We start from the raw sequence: 17,780 nt of genomic DNA, 5'->3' as shown, positions 1-17,780 counted from the left end.
GTATTGGAGGGAATCTTTGACGACATTCTGAAATAAAATTCCTGTACCATTCTGAACAAGGATGGTGCTGGATTCACAACTTGACTTGTAGCACAAACAGATTTTGTTTCAGACACTTCAGAGTAACCAAGACTTAGAAAACAGCAGATCATTTCAAAATATTAGCTGAAGGTTGGGAAACTTACCCTAGTAGAGAAGTAAGTTATATTTATTTATGGAGATGCATGCAGATGCAAATATCACAATATGTTTAACAACAGAAGAGGGGTGAGAAAAGATGATGGAGGTAATAGCAAAAAGAGTATCACCGTCACTTGTTTATATAGGCCAGTTCCGTATACAGCTTTATGCTGTGAAGTCATTTGAAACAGTTAAAAATTCCAATTGGTAGTATAAAATGTCATTTGAAAGTGCAGATTTTGTAGTGTTTCATTTATTTTTTAAATAATTTAGATTCTGTTCCAGATTGTTTACAACCCCTCCTTCCAAATTTGTTTCCCTTTTATCTGTGTAAGCATGTGCCGACATTGTTACTCAATATACACAAATGCTAATCTACCTTCATGCACATGGAAAATAGCTTTCCTGGCACTGAGTTTAAAACTCCCATAGAATACATTATTAATCGAAGAAGTCTCTCTTTTTAGAAAAGCCTATCATTTATGTGGTCACCGTTGAGAAGGTTATAGATAAATATAATGCTATTTGTTAACAGTGTGGTCTTCAGAATATACAACAAACAACCCCAGATACTGAAAGTGCATTTAAAAAAGATTTAAATTTCAAAAGTAATTCTCCTTCTCTGCACTCTGGTTGCATAGACTAACATGATCTAATTATAACGTAACAACAACTTCTTTTCTATTTCCCTGCATGCTTTAATGTTCTAAATGCATTTCTCTTGGCAGGTCTCCGCAGTGAGGTGAAAGCACGGTAACTGTTTGGTTCCCTATTGTGAATAATTCTCTCGTTCTGCATTTGGCTTTCAAATGCTAGATCATGTATCTATGAAGTTCAAGGAGCGGAGTTGTGGGGGAGGTGGGTAGGGCGAGACTGATGTCCATCTGTGTACGATTCAGCTGAATGTGACTGCAGCTCAGCCCAGCTTCTGCCAGGCCTGCAGTGCTGGAGTGTTCCTGTAGCTACACGTGCTGGTCGTGCAGACTCTGCTGAGCCTTATCAAACACAGCCAGTTGGTGCTGCTGGTGGGAAAGCACAGGGGAGCTCTCATGCGGAAGGTTAATGGAGTGTAATTAGAAAGAAAAATGAACTGCTCAACCACTCTATCTCACTCTACCTGCACTGAGAGTGACAAGTGCTCTGATCTTTTATAAACCCTAGAGCAGAGGTTTAACAGTCTAAAATTATGACAGTATAGCTGTCAAACAAGCAAGCACACTGTGAAGAAGTGGTATGAACTTATGGATAGGAATGTTTACATTCCCTTATGTGGTCTCTGTCGTTACTCTTTTTCGTGCTGCGTATTGTCCGTATTGATACAACAGGTATCAGATGCATTTTCCCGTGAGGTGTCCATCGAAGCCAGAAAGATCTTTGTGTTCCTTGAGTGGCTTCTTCATGTTGCACATCACGTTACTGTTATCTTGCTGATGAAGTGATGACACCTTCCCAAGGCATTTTGATAGCAAGGAATTAAACTTTCTTAAAATAAGGGTTCTGGGGGGAACAAAAACAGCTACTGGGGATTACATTCCAGGAACAAACCGAAATTTGAGAGAATATATATAATTTGAGATTAGATACTACTAATGCCTGATCCTGCTAATTAAATTAGGTACTATTTACATCTGTTGAAAAAAATCATGTTCATAAAATAGTTTTTTGTCTTTCTTATAGCATGCCTTTTTTTTTTTTTTTTTAATTTCAAAAGAATAGTGATAAACTTTAGTTGTGAAACTGCATCTAGGAAGTAGAGGGAAGACATCAAATCCAAAAAGGACAAGTAGATTAATTCTGCTTGTTAGAGGCCATTATATTCTACCCTGATACTCCTGTATGATGTCTTCTGTCTTCAGGAAGACTATAACAGTTTGATCACCAGGAGACCTAATTTTTGTCTTCCACATATTTTTGTTCCAGAAAACTGGTGGTGAATTGGGCTGCCAGTTATTCTGAAGGCCCTTTGCAATGTCAGCAGGTTGAATGGCAAAATTTCCCCAGGTCACTGTAGTAGGCAGTCCACATCCTGCATTGCAGTGGAAGAGCAAAAAGCAACATCCCAGCAAGCCTGACATGGGGAAATTTTTTCCCATTCCAAGTCTAAAATCACTAAGAATCTAAACATGTAAATAAGGCATACAATAAAAGGCATTAAAGGAAGAAAATAAGCTTGCTTTGCTGAGCTCTTTAACTGTGGCTAGTATCTTGTGTTTCAGAGGAAGGTGCAAAAGCAACCTTGAGTATATCTGGTTGTTTGTGCCTCTGGACATGTTCATATTCTGAAGAGTAAGGCTGTCTTTATGTGGAGTTTCAGTGCTGGAGAAGCTTGCAGGGAACAGTGCTGGCACTTGCACTGTCCCTAGTAAGGGATGGGAATGAGTGGTGTCCTAGGTTCCTCTCCCCTTCATGTATACTAAATAATCTCCTCCAAAATGTAGCTTAAGCATTTCCTTTATGAATCTGTATAACCTTGTCCTAAAGACTTCAAACCATGGTAGGCTGTTACCTTTAGTATTAGGTTATTACAATATTTAACCATCTCTGCATCTTATTTCAAGTTTAAATTTGTCTACCTTCAACTTGCAACTGCAGAATCATCATTTTACATTTCTCAGAGAAATCAAAAATGCTCCCATCACCAGATTTCTTTTCCATGTATAAATATCTATATTTAGTGAGAAGTCACCTCTCAATAAACTGAATATGCGGAGCCCCAGTAAGCCTCACGTTACACAGCATTGTTTGTTGGGTCTCTGATTATGTTTGTGGTATTCCTTTGAACTATCTTCAGTAGCTCTGCATCCCTTGTGAAAAAGGTAGCTTTCCATTCTTTTGGCAAAAGATTCCATTCTTGGGTGTATGTAAGAGAGGCAAAAGTTCACAGTATCACAGTATCACAGTATGTTTGGGATTGGAAGGGACTTCAAAAGATCATCTAGTCCAATCCCCCTGCTGGAGCAGGAACGCCTAGGTGAGGTTGCACAGGAACATGTCCAGGCGGGTTTTGAATGTCTCCAGAGAAGGAGACTCCACAACCTCCCTGGGCAAAAAGTTCCCCAAATCTTCAGTTGTTGAGTAGTTTTAGCCTTATTTAGTGAGATGCTTTTTATGCTGAGATAAATAATTTAACACAGGGACAAAGTCTCCCTCCACTTGCTATTGAAGTTGGGAGGCTAAGAAAGAGCCATTGCTTTGTTTTTCAGAGAGTCACTCTTGACTGATCCACAAACCTTGACAGAATTGAAGACCAGCAGTTTGGGTCTTCTGCAGTGATGCAATTTGATGTTTTCTCTGTGAAGCTGGCATTTTTCTTTATTTTGATCATGCTTGGTTAACTAAAGAGGACAGCAGGTATATTTAGCAGACAGAATATCTGTATTTGTTATACTTGTTCAGGTGAGTAGGAAGAAGATAAAATGTCTCATTTGAGTGAGGTCAAACTATGACTTTTTGCTCTGATAACTTATTCTGCCTGTGAAGTGGAGATCAACAGTGAATTGCGATGTGATGTTGTTAGTGATGGGTTTTAATTGAATCAGCACTAAACAGTATTTGGTTGACGACACAGGGAAAAGCCTGCCTGCTGCTGTTAGTTGGTGATGTTTGTAAAGCGACTGTGGAAATGAAATATTAGATGCTGTTAACAACATCAGAGTAATCAACAGTTGGTGGTGCAATATAGTTTGAGCATCCAAATCTCTCTGTTCACAAAAGAACAAGTTTGGATTCTATAGTGAAATAAAACCAGTCATCTTGCTTGATAGTTCTGATCATGCATGAAGCACATGAGCATGAACTGTGTGTGTTTCCTTTCATGAGCAGGAGAGGAGGTGTGATTCAGTCATGAGAATAGCTGTAGGGTGCACAAAAATCCTGCTGAAGCTGATTAATTTTTAGTCAAGGGACTGTGCTACTGTGAAGTAGTACACTGTAAAATTACTTGATGACTCTCCACTTGGGTTATTCAAAAAATATGAGAAGTTACCAGATTAGGGTGATCATTTCTAAATCATGAAATAAGTTTGCTAATTTAAATTGCTCTACTGTGCTTGCTTAATTCAGAGAAATTCCATTTAAAGGATGTCACATTATGAGGTAAATCAGAAGAGAAGTGTCAGGACTTCCCTGGCAGAGATGTTCAGTACCTGGCTGCCATGTGTATATGTGAATGAATGGCTTTCCCATGGGGCTGGTTGTTCCTTTGTGTTCTCCTGCATAGCAATAATAATCCGCAGTATTTTTTATGCTGAGATTTCATATCCCAAGCTTCTCTCCATGACAGATTTTACAAGACCACATTACACACTTCTGGAAAACTAGGTTCAGTCAGAGATCATAGAAACATACTTTACGTTGAAGTACAAAAGAACCCTTGTTTCATTTCTGCACAATCTAGGATGTTTTTTTTTTTCTTCCTAAGGGATTTTTTTTCCTTGAAACAGACAAATGGGGGTAGAACAATACAGAGATGGTTAATATAAAATTAAAATAAGCACATTTTCTGTGGTAGTCAGCAGTTTAATTTTATTTCTTTAGCCTTTTCATGTTGAGGTGATCCCCACGTCCTTTTACCGGTTTGTATTTGTACTCGGAAGTATTTCTGGGAAGCAGAAAAACCTAAATGAAAACAAACCTTGTCAAACCTTGTCAAATTAAAAAAAAATTAATTTAATTCCTTTAATTCCATTCTTCCTTAATTACATTCAAAGTACTGCACTTAACTGTTTTTCCTGTTCTGTTTTGCCTGTTGTCATACACTTAATTGTCCATTAATTAATTGCTTCATTGTTTAATTATCGTAGCTGTTCTTGCAAGTTTCTTTCCATTAACTAAGAAGGTAGCTATTACATTTATTTAATATATAAGCTGCAGGAAAACATTGTATGTGTGCTGCTACAGCTAGCTGAGTCTCTGTTCCCTACTTTTTGCAAGGATAAAAATTCTAAAACGAGAAGACAGTGAAGCATAACTTATTTCTCAGTATAACATTCCCTTCCAAAAATTAATTGGTCTTGTGGCACTGCAAACGGTAAAAGACATGGTGCTGAAAATAAAGCAAAGAAGTCACATAAAGCAGAATGGCACAGCAGCTAGTTTTGGTCATTTTCTTTTATAATTCTAGCTATATTTTTAAATCAAAAAAATTATAAGCATTCTCCCCTGTTCCGAATAAAGGAATGAACATTATTTTCAGAACTTACATAATTCATGTCTGAATGACTTCTAGCAGCTTCAAGTAGTGTTCCTCTGTCATGAAGGAAAAAGCGCACATTCTTTTTCAAAGTATGCTCATGTGAACTGTATATTTATTTCAGAATCAGACCTGCATTAATTATTTTAAATAGTCTAGAATATAATGAAGTGTAGTGAGTTTACCAGCATTTTTAATGAGAAAAATATTTTTCACGTCATGCCAATGCTATGTGACGATACTTTTCTGACAAAATGTCAAAGTAGATTTTTATGGAATTAAGATTTATTTAAATTCCATTTTATACAAGGTAACCTGTACATACTCAGTTATTGTATTAAAGATACTAAGACTGCAAAACAAGCTCATGAATTTAGGACATACCAAAATTAACTGTACTGTCTCGGTCCATCTCTAGTACTCATCGGTATCAGAAGTGCCTTGCTCAGTTAATCCCATAGGACCATCATGGCAGAGGGAGGAAGAGCATTCATTTTCCTAACATGCCTACAACCACATTCGGACATGCACAAGTTCTTGTGTCTTTGTGCAGCTTTTAGCCGTGTTTTCTGTGGGCTGAATGCAGCGTGTGCTTCTTGAGACAGTCACTGGAGTGTTGGCCATGGAGCCATTGACTGGGTATGGTTAAGATTCTGTGTATCTAACAAAAGCTTAGAAAATAGATACTGTTTTGAAAAGAAATAGTGCATATTTAAGTGATCATGCTCAGCAAGGCATTCAAGTGTGAGGTGGATGTGGTCTCCCAGTCCCACTGTTGCATTCCCATTCAGCACACAAGCCCCCCTGCCCCAAGAGAGGCTCTTCCCATGGAACAATATATTAATATGTGCCAGTTTGATCACCTTGACAAAGTAGGAAATTGTACCACACTTTTTTCTTGGAATAAAATTATTTCTAATTTAGTTGGTTTAGATTTTTTTGTTGATATAAAGATCTGGGTATGACTGAAACACAGCCAGAAGTGCAAAATTCCATAAAAATATGGGATAACCACAGAAATAGCTGGAAGAAATTCTATAGTCCTTTGATTATCCTTCCAATGGAATTCAATTCAGGTTGTTTTGTACAACAGGTGTTTTTTTTTTCACTGGCACAGATTCTACATCATCAATTTCTATACTTGGATTTCACTGTTTTAAATTTCACATACTGGATGACCATACAATTATTCTCCTTGCTTGAAATCTTTCCCCTCCCAAATTCCGTTCCCAAAATGTACCATCTTTGCAGGTTAAAGACTAACCATGTCAGGGCTTCAGGATCTTTTAGCTTCCTTCTGCCACCGAAGTTTTGATATCTTTCTGTTTTGTGGAAAAGCAGAGGTATTTCACTTCTCTTTAGGTAGCGGCAGGGGATGGGGCTGGCAAGGAGAGGGGAGGGAGGCTGGATTCCCTTCGTCCTCCTCACTCCCAAGTTGGAGTATATTGGAAATCAGTACCTTCTCTTACCATTTCATTCACAGCAGCTGTCAGCTCCTACATCCCAGAGAACATTTCTTGGTTGTTGGAGGGAACAGGTGACAGAGGATCCATAATAGCTGAGTTCCTGGAGCAGGAAAGAGGGTCGCTAGCGGGCAGCTGAGCAATTCAAACCGCATCAGTTTTGTTTTTGTGATATTAAAGGTATGCATTGCAAGGCTGTTTGGTACTTTACTTTTCTCTCTCATTTTTAGAGAATTTTTTTAATTCTGATTGTTGCAGATTTTTAACGTTTAAAAACAGACCCTCCTTTGGATATGTGTGCTTTTCTGAATGTGTTTCCTATATGAAGAAGAAAATATGTCACTAAATATAACAAAGAATGTAGTATTTTTAAAATTACTGTACTCAGAGAAGTATTTTGTTATCGATTCTTTGATTGAAGTGGAAATAATGCTGGGCTAATAATGTTATACTGAAACCTTACTAAGCTTTAAGTTTGCTCCAAGGACTTTCCTTATCTCACAGCAACATATTCATGATAGTTTTTTATACGAGCACAGAGAAGACACCTTTTGGCACAGATATATGACCAACAAGACATAGAGACAGATTTTCTGCTTAATCAAGCCAAAGTAATCTTCTAATGCTGTGTTAGGATCTGGCGTGTGGCATGAATGAGAAAGTGGTATCGCTAAATGTCACAATATTGATCACAATTATTACCTTTAAGAGGGGGTCATATAAGATGTCTAGGGCTCTGTGAACTCAGTGGTGTGAACGGTTCTTGATGAGATTAGTGATAAAGATGTCAAGACAGCGAGAGCTATGACATTATGTAGGATGCTTACAGGGCAGTGTTTGCCAAACAGATTTTGAAGCAGTCTGATAACAACCATTGCGGAGGGCTAGCTGTTACTTTTTAGGTAGAATACAATTTGGAAGAGAGGATGTGATTATTATTTTCTTTCACGTTCTGGATTTAAAGAGAGGATTGGCATTTGGCTTTGAGGAAGATTCAGTAAACTTGAAAGATGAATGATTTTCATAGGTTTGTAGTTTTGCAGGAAAATAAACTATTTTAGGAATACAGGGAGGGTTAGAGCTTTCTGACATGCAGAAAATGATTATGTTGTGTTCATGATGACGTGTTTATGATTGAGTTAATCTCAATTTAAAATTTTGAGGTTGTCAGTAAGAATTTAATTAAATATTCTTAAATAAGAGTGGGAAGGAAAAATGGCAATGATTACATTTAAAGAATTAGGAATATTTCTTAAGTGGCACTTGTAGATCTCTCTAAGGCGTGTAGCTTGGACTTTTTACCAGCCTTGGCACATTTCAGTCATACAGATTGTACTTTCTGCAGCACAAACCACCTTCAAAATTGATTAAGTAGAGTCAAATAACTGAAGAACAATTTAAAAATACGGTTTTAGTGAAGTATCAAGTCTGACAGTAGGCAGGAGTTTATTTCAAGCTGCCCTGCTGTTTAATCCCCTGCAAGACGAGGCTCTGCTGATGTTGCTGCAGGCGGACACGTGCTGGGGCTGCCGTGCAGCTGCAGAGCCGCGGTGCCAGTGGGACACCCTGGCACAGCCGGATGGTGTCAGACCCGGAGCGTGGGATGGGACCGTGTGGAGGAGGACACAGCAGAGGGTGGTGCTGAAAACGGGCAGAGATCTGCTCTTAGTTCCTGTGTAGGTGCAACCCTCAGTCTCGTCTGGTTTTGCTAATTAAGCTAAAGAACTTTGGAATATGTTGTTCAGCATCTCCCTCTTGGTAACTGCTAACAAACAGATAATCCCAACAGCCTTGCAGATAGTAAAATGATTTCTGCAGCTTCAGTGTGGTATTTTTACTGACAGTTGGTAGAAGCAGCTTAATAAACTGCGTAAGCAATTGGCATGCACTGCAAACTTGAGTTTTACTCTCTGAATTTTAAAAGCATTAGATGTTTCTTCCAGTTTAATATCTGCATAATGGATATGGATGGCAGGATATGCTGCTGCCAGGCAGCTCTCAGCAGCCTCTAACAGGCTAGCATAGACTTCCAGAGCAACGGCGGTTTTTCCACTCACATTATCCATCTTGTGCCAAATATACTGAGCCTCAGTTTTTTGCACAAAGCGCTAATAAAAGTTGTGCTTCAGTCCTGTTTTTCTGCAGCTCTGCACGCCACGGTTCGGGCCCGGGGGTGGAACAGGCGGCGTGTGAATGCGATGTGACTCACCTCGCTCCTGCTCCCGTCCTCGCTGGCTCTCACCCCACCGTAGCAGGATGGCAGAGGAGTCCTCCCGCCTGCCTTTCTCTCTTTTTTTTCTGATTTTTTTTTTTAATCCTTTCACTTATGTTCCTCCCATTGTAAAGAGCAAGACGGAAATGAATTCTTGGGCCATGGCTGCTTATTTCCTCAAATTGGGGAAACAGTAGAAGAGCACCATTCTCAGTGAATTTCATACAGGCAGCTGTGGAAGACAAAAACTCCTTTCCTGTTCATACCGGGTACGGTAATTCTTTAACCTCCTGTGGATGTGCATTCCTTTTTTTGGCAGGTATTCCATAGGCTTGTTGCTTTATTTCCTCCCCTACTTTGCTCCATTCTCCTCCCCCTCAGTTTACTCTCTGGAAATGTTTTTTCAGCTCTTATATCTGCTTGCTGACACGGCACTTTGGTTTGCATGTTCACGTGGCTGATCTTTTCAGAAAGCAATTTAAAATGATTGTTCACTTATTACGTATACGAATGAGCTGATAGACACAGTCCATTTAAAACTATGTAAAATATCTGAATTAGAAAAATGCCTTTTACACTCCTATTATTTTCTCCTTGTTGTAGAAGGGAACAAACAATTTACAGCTTTTAGGCTTTGACAGCTTTTAGCACTTTTCTGAATGTGGTGTAGAACAGTTCTTTATGTCGCCCTCCATCACCAGCTCCCGGGATTTTCAGTGGGTTTGGGCCTGTGTTTCCCTTGCCGTTGGAGCTGAGCGTTTGTCCCCAGCCAGAGCTGTGGGCTCTCTCCTTCTCCTGTACATCTCGAGTCGCCGAGCTCCGTCTTTTGCAAAAGGGTCAGTCGTGTGAGCTTGCGCTTTTCAACCTTATGAAACAGGGATGGGGTTTTTGTTGCTTGTATGCTTTATTTGGCTTTTTAAAGTTTCAGTTTCCAGACCTGCCAGTTTGGGACACTGTCCCTTTCATCACCTTCTTCTGGGCTAGAGATACCCATTCAGATATGAGGCACTGTGCAGTTTTAATTCATCACAAGCAAGATACTTGGAATCAAAAGTCTACAGTACGTCCACTAGAACTATGCAGAGAACAGATATTTTGTTAGCTCAAAATTTCATAAACCTGCATGAAAGAAATTTGAGTGGAAAAAATTGTTTCAGTTGGTTGTAAAAAGCTGGTGTTTTGTTTGTTTTCCTCCATCTCTCTGTTTTGTACTTGATCTTAATAGTAATGCTTCAAAACAAAAATCAAAACATTTGATATTGTCAGAATGTTTTTTTTCTTTTCCTTTCTATGTAAGTGGAACTGTTTGGGGACCCCACTGTTAGCACCTGGCAGAGGTTTCCTCACCATTTCTGTTCCCACTAGAGCTTTGTCAGTTGAGCCCCCACTGTGTCTGTTGACTTCATTGGCCTCTTCCAAAGCCAACCTTGATGTATGACTGTTCTGGAGTATACATACGCTCTTCATCAAGTGGGCTCCAGTATACATCTAAATCTTTTTAAAGCTAACCTGATTTGGGGGTGGTTAGAATATAGAAAAAAAATGTCCGTTTCCTATCAGGCCCATGAAAGGTAAAAAAAGTCTTGTGATGTTTTCATCTTTGTCTACACTCAAGTATAACATGAACATAAATTGTGAACCCTTATTACCCGTGTGGTGACATTGTATTTTATCCTGCAGGTCACCTGGTATGCTCTTTAAATTTTACTGTCTAAAGATACACAGTGGCCACCAGGAGAAGAAAGTTCTTTTGTATATAAATTCAAACTTTCGTGGAAGCTATAATGTGATAGGAAGCCTTTAAGCTGGGAGAATTAAATGTGTGGCATTTCCTTCCCACATAGGTAGCCCTATCTGATTTTCTTTCAGGTGACAGTAATACTGAACAGAATGACCACACATCCATGCCTCTCCTGTTCCCTACTTTGCACTCAAACTGGTTGTCTCTCCACTCAGTTCTGATGCCTGGTACAAAACTGTCATCCCCTTTATCATGAAGTCAGCCCTGAGGATTCAACCTGAAGTCATTCTCTGTTTAGGAATGATGCATGTTTGAAGGAATCAAAAACTCTGGAATGTGAATGCTAACACCTCTCAAGTGAAGATGGGTTGAGGAGGTCTTGCAATAGTTTGTGGTTGGGTTGAATTTTGTTGAGTGGGTTTCTGCAGGGACAGCAAGGTCACTCTGCTGGGCAGCAGTACTGCTCCTCTGTGGCCTATTTTGTCTGTTAGGTAACACCAATAATTTCCAAAAAGAGAAATCCAACTAAGCTTCTGAACACTTCTTTACTTACATTAAATAAATGTAACTTTAGGTATTATTATCTTCTCTAATATGTGCAGCTAAATAACTGTCATAATTTCTGGTTATGTTTTTGTTTATCTGGTAGAAAAGAGTGGTGGAACAACTCCGAAAGAATTTGATAGTGAAGCAGGAACAGCCAGACAGTAAGTTTCAGATCCAGCCATTAGCACAGTCAGAAAACAAACTGCAGACCCCACAGCCACAACCACTACAACAGCTACAGCAACATCACCATCAACAGCAGCAGCAGTCCACTGCACCCTCTCCTAACGTGATTGGATCACAGGTAAAAATTTCTACAATAATTCTTTTTCTTGCTAAAAGTGAAGTTCACTAAAAAAATCAAAGAAAAATGCAGAGAGAAAATTGCAAACTTTCACTTGTGCCTGTTAGTGTACCAATATGAATTTTTCTTCCTGTGCATATGCAGATATGAGTCTTGTGGAGTTTTTTTTGGCAGTATCCTTGTATCTCAATCAAAAAAGTTATGTAGTGTTTAAAAGTCAAATTATAACCTCACAGAAAAGAAGGGTAGTAATATCACCTTTCTTAAAAATAAATGGAGGTTTAGCAAATGAATCTGTCTTTTCCATAAGTGCATGAATGATTGTCCATACCCATTAGGTCCCAAGAAACAGTAAAGACTTTAAACACACTCTATGAGGTGTATGATTAAAAGACTTTATTTTTAAAAGACTAACAGAGTGCCCACTGTATCTGTGAACAAAATATAAGAAAACAGTTCCCCCTTCTTTCTGTTTGGTTCTTTTAAAACAGGTGTAACTCATATCAAATAGCACCTGAGTTTGCAAGGTTTCATCTAAAAGTGTGCAATGTTAATTGCAAAGTTTGAGTTTTAGAAAGTAGAGTCTTTACTGGGAAGGAAGGTACACTGAATTTCATTAGAGTGTACAATTACTGACATAATCCCAAAAGTCACCAGAGGAAGTGATCTGCTTCTACTGAGAGGGGAACTCCAGGTTTCTCCTGTTCTGATATTTAGAATCTGAAAAGTATGCTAATAAAACAAGTAGAAAGTGCAGGGAGGTGTTTTGTAAAAAGAAATGTCTGTGAGGTCTTTTTTCCTGTTGATGAAATCTCAGCAGCTTGTGTTTACCTGGCTAGGAGGATGACAGAATTCACCCATGACATTTACTTTATGCATGTCACAGTGAACGACAACCATAGCTTTGACCAGTTGTGATTCTTGTTTTCCCTTTTGCAAAGGGAAAGTTTTGCAAAGTAGAGGAGGGAGAAATGGTTGGGCTGTTAGTTCCCTCATTAACTCTGCAAGTTGGTTTGGATGCACTCTAAAAACATATTTGTGAGGCTTACATAATGGTATTTTTGAGAAAATAATATGGACAAAATGAAGCAAACTTAACTAAGGAAGTGACATTTCTGAGCAGCAACATCAAGATCAAAACTGAAACAGAACAAAGAACTAAATATTACTGTGTCCTAAAATTTGTATAGTCAAGCAATGGATCACTGTTTGCTGTATCATTGATCTCTGTTTTTCAGTGAAGAAACATGACTGCAAAGGCAGTTTTATGTGTTTCTCCCTGTTCCGCACTTTGCAATCATGCATTAACTTCCAGGTCATCTCTTGGGTCGTAAAAATTGAGGTTTTGTTCAAAGTTAAAGAGCCCTCTAGTGAAACAGTCAAAAAACTGCTACACCCTTCTGGCTATCATTGGTACAGTTGTACTTGGAAAGTCATTACAAACTGAAAGGCAGGTCATCCTCTCATTTGAATTAGTAAGCTAGCTTTTATACTTAACACTTTTCTGGTTTAATTTATGTTGGCATAAATCTGGAGTAACCTCACTTTAGTACACATTTTGCATCTAGGGTTGTGCCTCTGTCCTGTTGCCCCTCAGTCTTTTTCAGCAAAGAAATGTCAAATATTTTGTCTCTCTATAAGGTTTTTTGGTGCTTACGTTAATAAATAATACATCTTTCAAGGTTATTTTCAGAGTAATTAAATTTTTGAATCAAGATATATATGCTGCCTTAATAGTGATACTTTAATATACTTACTGTAGTCCAGTAAGGACAGCTTTTTAAATTTTCATAAAGCACTAACTGCTAAAGTTCATATTATTGCAATGTTATTGTGTCAAATAATGCAGACTTTGAATGCCACTCCAGCATGAATTCACGCACTGAAAACTTTGTATAACAGCCAAGGTATTTAATGCTCAGCGAAGTAACAGGGATATTCAAGCTCTGTGATCTGCTGACTGAAACTGTACTCTTGGTACTTACAGACTTACTAGAACCCCTTCAAAGAGTGAAAGTCTTGTATTACAGGATTGATTACACTTTTCTTAAAAATGTTCATGGGTGAATGTAAAGCTTGTGAAAACGATACCCTGCTACATCTCAGTTTAAAAGCTTGAATAATGTTACTGCGTTAGGGGAATGGAGCCTCTTGCTTTGGTGAAGGTGCAGCAGAGGTCGATAAGAAACTCTTGAATCTCAGATAAAAAGTTAAGGGAATTGTTCGTATTAAAACAAGGAAAAGTTAATTATGTCTGGATTTTGTATAAGTGTATAAAATTGAAGCATGAATGATCCTTTGATTTGGCATTATGCAGTGTCTGATTTTTTTTCATGCTTGTGCATAATTAACAATTAGGGGATATAATTTAAGCATTATTAAATTAGAGGTGTGGAGGTAAACTGCATTTTTGTCTAAGGAAATAATATTGGTGAAAATACTGAAGAATCCAATGGGAAATATATTTATATTATTTTACTAGAAAGAAGAGAAAGGTCTTGTGTGATTAAAATCGAGCAGTCTAAATCAGGCATGATCAGAACATGAAGAAGACTGCTCAGTCCTTGGTTCTCCATTTTTCCCTGTTGTATAGCCTAATGCTGACATCAGGAGGGAATGGTGATTATTTCATACTAAGAGCATTTCATCATGCCAATGACTGTTTCCAAGATGTGGTGCCATTGGTACAATGGATTTTTTACACCAAAGAGAAAAGAAATAAGCTCACTTGCCATTCTGTTGAGTGTCACTTGTCATGAGGTTTCTGTGCATATTGTGTTCTTGTTTTATATGGAGACTCTTTTGCCTTGTTGCCTTTTGAAGGAAATTCATAGTTGTCCATTCCCCTTAACATCTTAGAAGACAGTACATTTTAAAACAAAACTGTGGGATTACAGTTGCTTTAACTTTGGAATTTGTGGCTGTAATGTATTCAGGCATTTCACATAAATGCTGGCATTAAGTGATTCAAAACCATTCTCTCTAAAACAGGCCAAAAGCAATCATGGTGTCACTTGGATGTTCCAAAACCAGCCCATTCCGCAGAATTTAAACATAATTGCCTGCAGCTGGACAGATTAACAGCCAGCTCTTGAAACTTCAGGGTAGCCCCACTGATATTCTTCAGAAAGGAAGTTAAGGGCTAAGTAACTATATACGGCTAAAACTGAAATTTGAGATACCCAAAATCAAAATACGTTTTTGATCTTAAAGAAACTGATTTGCAAGTGATTTTTCCTTCTTCCTCTGATGGTGAGGATATCTCTAAATCAAAATTCCATTTGAAAATTTGAGTTTTAATTGGTGAGAATCTAGTTTGCTGGTGTATTTCATAAACCTCCACCTTATAGGTTTGATATTGACAGTACATGTTTGGAAGTAATATGAAACTAAAAGATCCAAAAATGCGTATGCCACTACTAACACCCGATTGTCATTTTTTCAGGAATTGTTTTTGAATCAATCTGTAATGCTGCAGGCTATCAAAATAAACCCAACAGGGGCCTCAAATGAGAATCCTTTCTAGCTATCCAGTTTTCAGAAGCGTAAGATAATGTGCTTGTCTGAACAGCAGGTAGATAGACTCAGTGCTGCCTTCTCTTTCTCTTACTGTCTATTGTTTCTGACTAACCAACCCACGTCCTGTCTGATACGACGTGTCTCTGTCTCTTACAGTGTATTTTCTGTTTCCCTTAGAAAACTGTAACTACAGCTTCTATGATCACCACTAAGACACTACCTCTCGTCTTGAAAGCAGCAACTGCGACCATGCCTGCCTCTGTTGTGGGTCAGAGACCTACCATTGCCATGGTTACTGCTATCAACAACAATCAGAAAGCAGTCCTCAGCACTGATGCGCAGAGTGCACCAGTCAACCTCCAGACAACAAATAAGGTCACTGGGCCAGGACCTGAGGCAGTCCAAATAGTGGCAAAAAACACAGTAACTTTGGTAAGCGTTTCATGTGTTTGCCCTGCAGATATGTGTGGGTTTGGTTTACAAGAGGGCCATAGGAATAAAAAAAAAACAAACACAACAACAACAAACAAGAACAAACACACAAAAAAACAAATAGTCAGGCTTTTGCACAGAAGGGAGAATAGTAGGGACATGTCATGAGTCTTCACTGCTTGACATTGTTAAAATGATAGTCTAAGAGAAAAGCATTTACTGTTTATGTGGGTTGTTATTACTGATTTGCTTTATAGATTTAAGTCAGCGCTATAGTCACCTCTGTAACCCCTGTTAGTAATTGTTAGTCATGGGGAAGTAATTATTGTTTCGCCCCCTACCTGATCTGTGTGGCTGTGTTCTGCAGAATTCCTCCTCTTTTCTTTGGTAAAGGAGATGTCAGACTTTCTTCATTTGATCAGTTTCAGTTTTCATCTTCAATTTTTTTGAGTCAATTTCTCTCACTCCCTTTGTGTGATAAAGTCACTTAACTCTACCCACTAGCATATCTTCACTCACCACTTTTTCATACACAGATCCTGTTTCTTTAAGCATATATTTTAAAAGAGCTTTGATTACATCACACAGTTTTTGCCAGAATAGTTAGCCACCTAGAAATAAAAACAGCAATTTTTGAAAATGGGGTTATATAGGCTTCTTGGTCTGGAGACCAGGCATTGTATAGCATCTTGACAGGGAAATTTTGCTTCTGGAGTAAAGCCCAAGGCTTCGCTAAGCATAAATCCAATTTATCTTTATTAAGAAATACAGTTTAGTCATGCAAAAGGAAGTAGTTTTGCTTCCTAATGAAGCATATGTTTGCAATCAGAATAGAGAAAGCTATTTGAGTGGAGTTTTTTCTACTGTTCTCTTTTCCCATGTCATCCCTTGCACCACTGTCATCTGTCCTTTGTGTCTGTGCTTCATTCCTTTGCTGAGTAACTTACTTAGGTTTGGGGAGGTGATTCTGTTTTAATAATAGTCCATGATTTATGTTTCTGTAGCAAATTTCATCAAAAATCTCAGAATATTTTCCTAAGCATTAATTAATCAGTACAAGACCTTTATGAAGTAAATGGCAATGTTATGTGGGTGGACAGAAGTACAGAATGGTGGAAAATAACATGGACACAATTTCAGAGGATCTCACTGGGTACTCAGAGTAGCTAGTAGTGCTGTTCAGAGGTTAATCGTGTGACGGCTCCATCCAACTGGTCTCAGTTACACAGGGAAGTACTTAGGATGTGTTAAAATCAGATCTGAAAAGTTTTAAATGAATGGCCTACTTTTGAAAATTTCAAGTTGTGTATTCAGAGCCCTTCATAGCACATTAATATTGCTAAAAGAGTTGTAACTTCCAAATCTTTTCTATTTGTGTGAGATGTTCTTTCCTTCTTCTATATGTCATTCAAAATGAAAGGACAATGATTCATGTAGCTGGATGTCGGTCTGTTATTATTTTCTGCCTGTTGTAAAGCCAATTTTTAACTATTAAAACAAATGGGAATTTTCATTATCTTCAAACAAAATGGTTTTAGATTGCAGAGCACAGTAGATAGTACAGTTGAACTAAAAGGAAAGATACCTTCAATTTATGAAGCAAGGTATGTAGGAACTGGAAAGTAAGATTAACTCTGTTTTTAATATTAATACATTTCTAACTAATAACCTGCTTCCGTGAAAAATTATTTGCAGAGTGGAAAACTGGGGACATGAGGTCTGAAAATACATTCAGGATGTTGATTTTGGTGAACAATTTCAAAGCTATTTTCCTCTTACTGAACTCTTATGTTCTTACAGCAGGTTCAGGCTACGCCTCAACCCATAAAAGTGCCGCAGTTCATCCCTCCTCCCAGACTTACTCCTCGTCCAAATTTTCTTCCACAGGTGAGTGTGCAGAGAACAAGCAATAGAAGAACGAACTTAATTGTAGCATAGATAGGAGATACTTTCTATGAACATCATCTTTGTCAGTCTTTCTTGGTGATCTGTTGGAGGAGACAGTTCGTCCTCAACAGGTTTGCGAGTGATGCCAAGTTTGAGGGTTCAGTCAATGCTCTTGAGGGCAGTGCTGATGTTCAGAGGGCCCTACACAGGACAGAGGAATAGGCCAGCAGGAATCTGTTGAGCTTCAGCATGGAAAAAAGCAGAGACTTGCACCTGGACCAACCCCCTGCACAGGTACAGGCTGG

General features: G+C 38.4%; 1 protein-coding gene across 1 annotated transcript in view; it reads left to right on the top strand.

Annotated features, from left to right (window-relative positions):
- The window catches only part of PHF21A (PHD finger protein 21A), a gene marked incomplete at its 3' end in the record, with an annotated part of 139,643 nt that overhangs the window by 97,534 nt on the left and 24,329 nt on the right, over positions 1-17,780 (top strand). The window contains exons 6-8 of the mRNA XM_080344637.1: positions 11,437-11,637; positions 15,334-15,588; positions 17,389-17,475. Coding sequence (XP_080200763.1) covers positions 11,437-11,637; positions 15,334-15,588; positions 17,389-17,475 — 543 coding nt within the window. The remainder of the gene's footprint in view (positions 1-11,436; positions 11,638-15,333; positions 15,589-17,388; positions 17,476-17,780) is intronic.

The sequence above is a fragment of the Nesoenas mayeri genome, assembly GCF_963082525.1.
Source record: "Nesoenas mayeri genome assembly, chromosome: 5".
Taxonomy (NCBI): domain Eukaryota; kingdom Metazoa; phylum Chordata; class Aves; order Columbiformes; family Columbidae; genus Nesoenas; species Nesoenas mayeri.
This window is presented reverse-complemented; position numbering and strand designations above follow the sequence as displayed.